General features: G+C 33.4%; 1 protein-coding gene across 1 annotated transcript; it reads left to right on the plus strand.

Annotated features, from left to right (window-relative positions):
• Positions 1-585: 585 nt before the first annotated feature.
• Positions 586-3,147, plus strand: LOC126668625 (probable protein kinase At2g41970). The gene is made up of 8 exons (XM_050361816.2): positions 586-756; positions 911-1,076; positions 1,513-1,769; positions 1,860-1,986; positions 2,074-2,347; positions 2,467-2,599; positions 2,690-2,776; positions 2,873-3,147. The coding sequence occupies exons 2-8, from the start codon at positions 983-985 to the stop codon at positions 2,996-2,998; spliced, it is 1,098 nt and encodes a 365-aa protein (XP_050217773.1). The 5' UTR covers positions 586-756; positions 911-982; the 3' UTR covers positions 2,999-3,147.
• Positions 3,148-3,587: the final 440 nt, after the last annotated feature.

Here is a 3,587-nt window from a genome sequence, read left to right on the forward strand (position 1 = left end):
AGTGTTTTTATTGATGTTTATAAAATATTAAATTAGAAAGGTTTGACATATTATTCATTTTAGGGTTAATTCCATAAAATATCATGACCTTTACATGAAGTTTCATTTTAATACATCATTTAAAAGTTGGCATTTAAAGGCACAACCTTTCATTTTGATTCAAACCTATCAATAAAGTAAAATTCGGTGTATTTTTTCTAACGAAAAATTATTATCCTACATACTCTAGTCGAAAGATAATAATATTTGGTGTCGATTTATTATTTTAGGTCTTTAATTAATGGTTTAATGAAGAACTTAGTCAAAAAAATACACTGAATAATATATTTAAAAAAAATGAAAGTCATGATTTTATATGACAACTTTTAAAGGTTGTGATTAAAATAAAATTTCATGTAAAGATCGTAATTTTTTATGGAATTAACCCTTCATTTTATTAACTATGAAATAAATATATTTATTTTAAAATTAATTGAAGTTTAAATTTAAAAAGGTTAAAGAGTTTTGACATATTAATCATTTTCACTAAATGTGAAATATAACATATTTAAAAAATTAAACCAATAGAATGTTAAAAGCTTGATTAACAGCTTACCATACGCTCCCTAATTAACAGCTTCAACAATAAAACAAATTTGTTTTTTTCCCTATGATTTTGTTGGATTATTATTCCACATTTTTCACCATCATTTGAATCTGCCAATTCAATCTTTCTGTCATTTCCTGTATTGGACTGGTCAAATCTCAAAGGAATTTGTAAGTTTGATCATTGACAATTTAAATAACTAATCATTTCTTCAAACCATGCATATTATTATTACTATTACCATATTTTGTTTGTTGGCTTTTTGTTATATTTTTTATGGAATTGTTTCTTAAATGTTCTTGTTCTTGTGATTTTATATTGCAGAACATTTTCAATTAATTTGGAGATTTCAAGACATTTTGAAAATCAATTTCACAATTTAATTGAAGAGTTGATATGTTGTGCTGTGGAGGTTCAGAGGAGGAAGTTGACGGTCCACCGGCTCATCAATACACAGCTCCACCTAAAGGAGGCAATACTTATGCTGGCGGTAATCAATTTCTCTTATCATTTTTTCTAAATTCTGGTTTACAATTTTATTATATTACCAGAATTAATTATATGTGTGCAATGTAAATTGAGACATTTATGCACCTTATGAACACGTACATTACATGTCGCTACGCAGCATGGAAACGAAAAATACTGAAACGGAACATTGTGAAACGATATAGAATGGATAATAAATCTAGTGTTCGGTGTTTCATAAGCGTTTTCAGAAAAGAAATGAAACGTTGAAATGTAATATTAGAGAAGTTTTCGTGCAAACATGTATGCTATGCAGCACGGAAACAGAAATACTGAAATATGCATTCTTCGTATGGAAACGAAATGCGAAAACATAACACTCCAAAAGTTCCCGTGCAATATATATTTGATGTATGCAATTACAAATTGTTGCCTAAAGTGTGTTTTGGGTATTATAGGCGGTGAGAGAGCGGAGCCAAGAGGTGCTAATACTGCCAGAAGCGGAGCACCACAAAAGGCTCTACCGATTGAAATCCCAGCGGTACCATTAGACGAGTTAAACAGACAAACAGGTAACTTTGGCACGAAAGCTTTGATCGGAGAAGGTTCTTATGGCCGCGTTTTCTACGCCAAGTTAATTAATGGCGTGCCGGCTGCAATAAAAAAGCTTGATACCAGCACTTCCCAGGAACCAGATTCTGATTTTGCAGCTCAGGTCAGATACTTAACATTACATTTACAACTAGGTCATAATCCTATCTGTTTTGTGCTCAAAATTTACAAATTTGTATCAAAACCATACCAGTTGGCAGTAGTTTCAAGGCTTAAGAATGAGCATTTTCTGGAGTTGATTGGATATTGTATAGAGGCGAACAATCGAATGTTGGTGTATCAGTTTGCGACAATGGGTTCTTTGCACGATGTGTTACATGGTAATTCGATGAATTAAACTCTTTTCTGATTTACAATACGACAATGGGCCTCTCGTGAACTGAGACTACGTGCTCATTATGATGCAGGGAGAAAGGGTGTACGAGGGGCTGCACCGGGTCCTGCCTTAACCTGGAACCAAAGAGTGAAAGTTGCATATGGTGCAGCAAAAGGGCTAGAGTATTTGCACGAAAAAGTTCAGCCTCCTATAGTTCATCGCGATGTTAGATCAAGCAATGTACTACTTTTTGATGATTTCTCCTCGAAAATTGCTGACTTTAACTTGTCAAGTGCATCTTCTGAAACTGCGGCACGGCTGCATTCAACTAGAGTGTTAGGAACATTTGGCTACCATGCCCCAGAGTAAGCCTCTAATATTGCAATTTGAACTCGAGACCTCATAGTTTTACTGACAATTCCACTATCAATTGTTATATTTCGTGTTCTACAATTCTTTCCTTGATCTCTCGGTTTCTTTATAGGTATGCCATGACGGGACAGATAACACAAAAAAGCGATGTATACAGTTTCGGAGTTGTTCTTTTAGAGCTTTTGACAGGAAGAAAGCCAGTTGATCATGAAATGCCTAAGGGACAACAAAGTCTAGTTACTTGGGTATGTTTTTATTTGCCTTTTTCTCACTACTTACATATTGTTAAATACATTTACGCGTATAATTGATTTTTTCTCGAAAAATTACGACAGGCGACTCCGAGATTGAGTGAGGATAAAGTGAAGCAATGTGTAGATCCAAAACTAAACAATGACTACCCACCAAAGGCAATTGCTAAGGTACTTACTCTAAACATAATCAATTTTTCATTTTCTTGGGAAACTTTTATGGAATAATCAGTGAAAATAGTTTAATTATTGTTTGGATTTTATCAGTTAGCAGCAGTAGCAGCACTTTGTGTTCAATATGAAGCAGATTTCAGGCCAAACATGACAATTGTAGTCAAAGCGATACAACCACTTCTTAATTCAAAACCAGCAGGGCCAGAGTCTCATGCATAAGTAGCTCAAAAATGCTAATTAATTATTTTTCATTCTTCTTCAATGGCTTTGTCAAATTTATTTGAAAAAGGAAATTGTAATCATTCAATTATCCTATATATTACTTGTGAAATTACATATATGCTTGATAAATTGTTGTTGTTTAGCTCTTTGGCAAATAGAGAATGCCATAAATGGTTCATCACTTTTACTTGTTCTTGTGAGAAAAATGTTTAATGCTAGTTTCAAGTTGTTGTAAGAATTTGTTTTGTTTTTTGTCTTATTCTTAACTTGTCCTTTTGTGTTATTTTAAAACAACATAATTCCCACATGAAAAGTGTAAAGCTTGAACTATGAGTTTATAAAGATATATGCAATATAGGCTTATAAGTGTGTTGAAGGGGAAGTAATGGGTTCGTGCCTCCCCCCTCTACGGAGTGGACTAGTGGGTTGGATTTCAGGATGAAAGTCGATTGGGCTTGTTCAAGGCTCAATTAATCTTTTTGCTACCCAGTCCAGCGCAAGAAGAGTCAAGTACTGTGGCGGTCTAATAAGACAAAAATAACTAGTTACTTGTCTAACCATTTAAAGTAAAAGGTCATTATAGATG

Source organism: Mercurialis annua, linkage group LG1-X (genome assembly GCF_937616625.2).
Source record: "Mercurialis annua linkage group LG1-X, ddMerAnnu1.2, whole genome shotgun sequence".
Classification (NCBI taxonomy): domain Eukaryota; kingdom Viridiplantae; phylum Streptophyta; class Magnoliopsida; order Malpighiales; family Euphorbiaceae; genus Mercurialis; species Mercurialis annua.

Coding starts and splice junctions, on each gene's coding strand:
- LOC126668625 (XM_050361816.2), top strand. CDS start 983: ATGTTGTGCTGTGGAGGTTCAGAGGAGGAAGTTGACGGTCCACCGGCT. Junction 1,077..1,512: donor AGGCAATACTTATGCTGGCG/GTAATCAATTTC, acceptor TGGGTATTATAG/GCGGTGAGAGAGCGGAGCCA. Junction 2,600..2,689: donor AACAAAGTCTAGTTACTTGG/GTATGTTTTTAT, acceptor AAATTACGACAG/GCGACTCCGAGATTGAGTGA.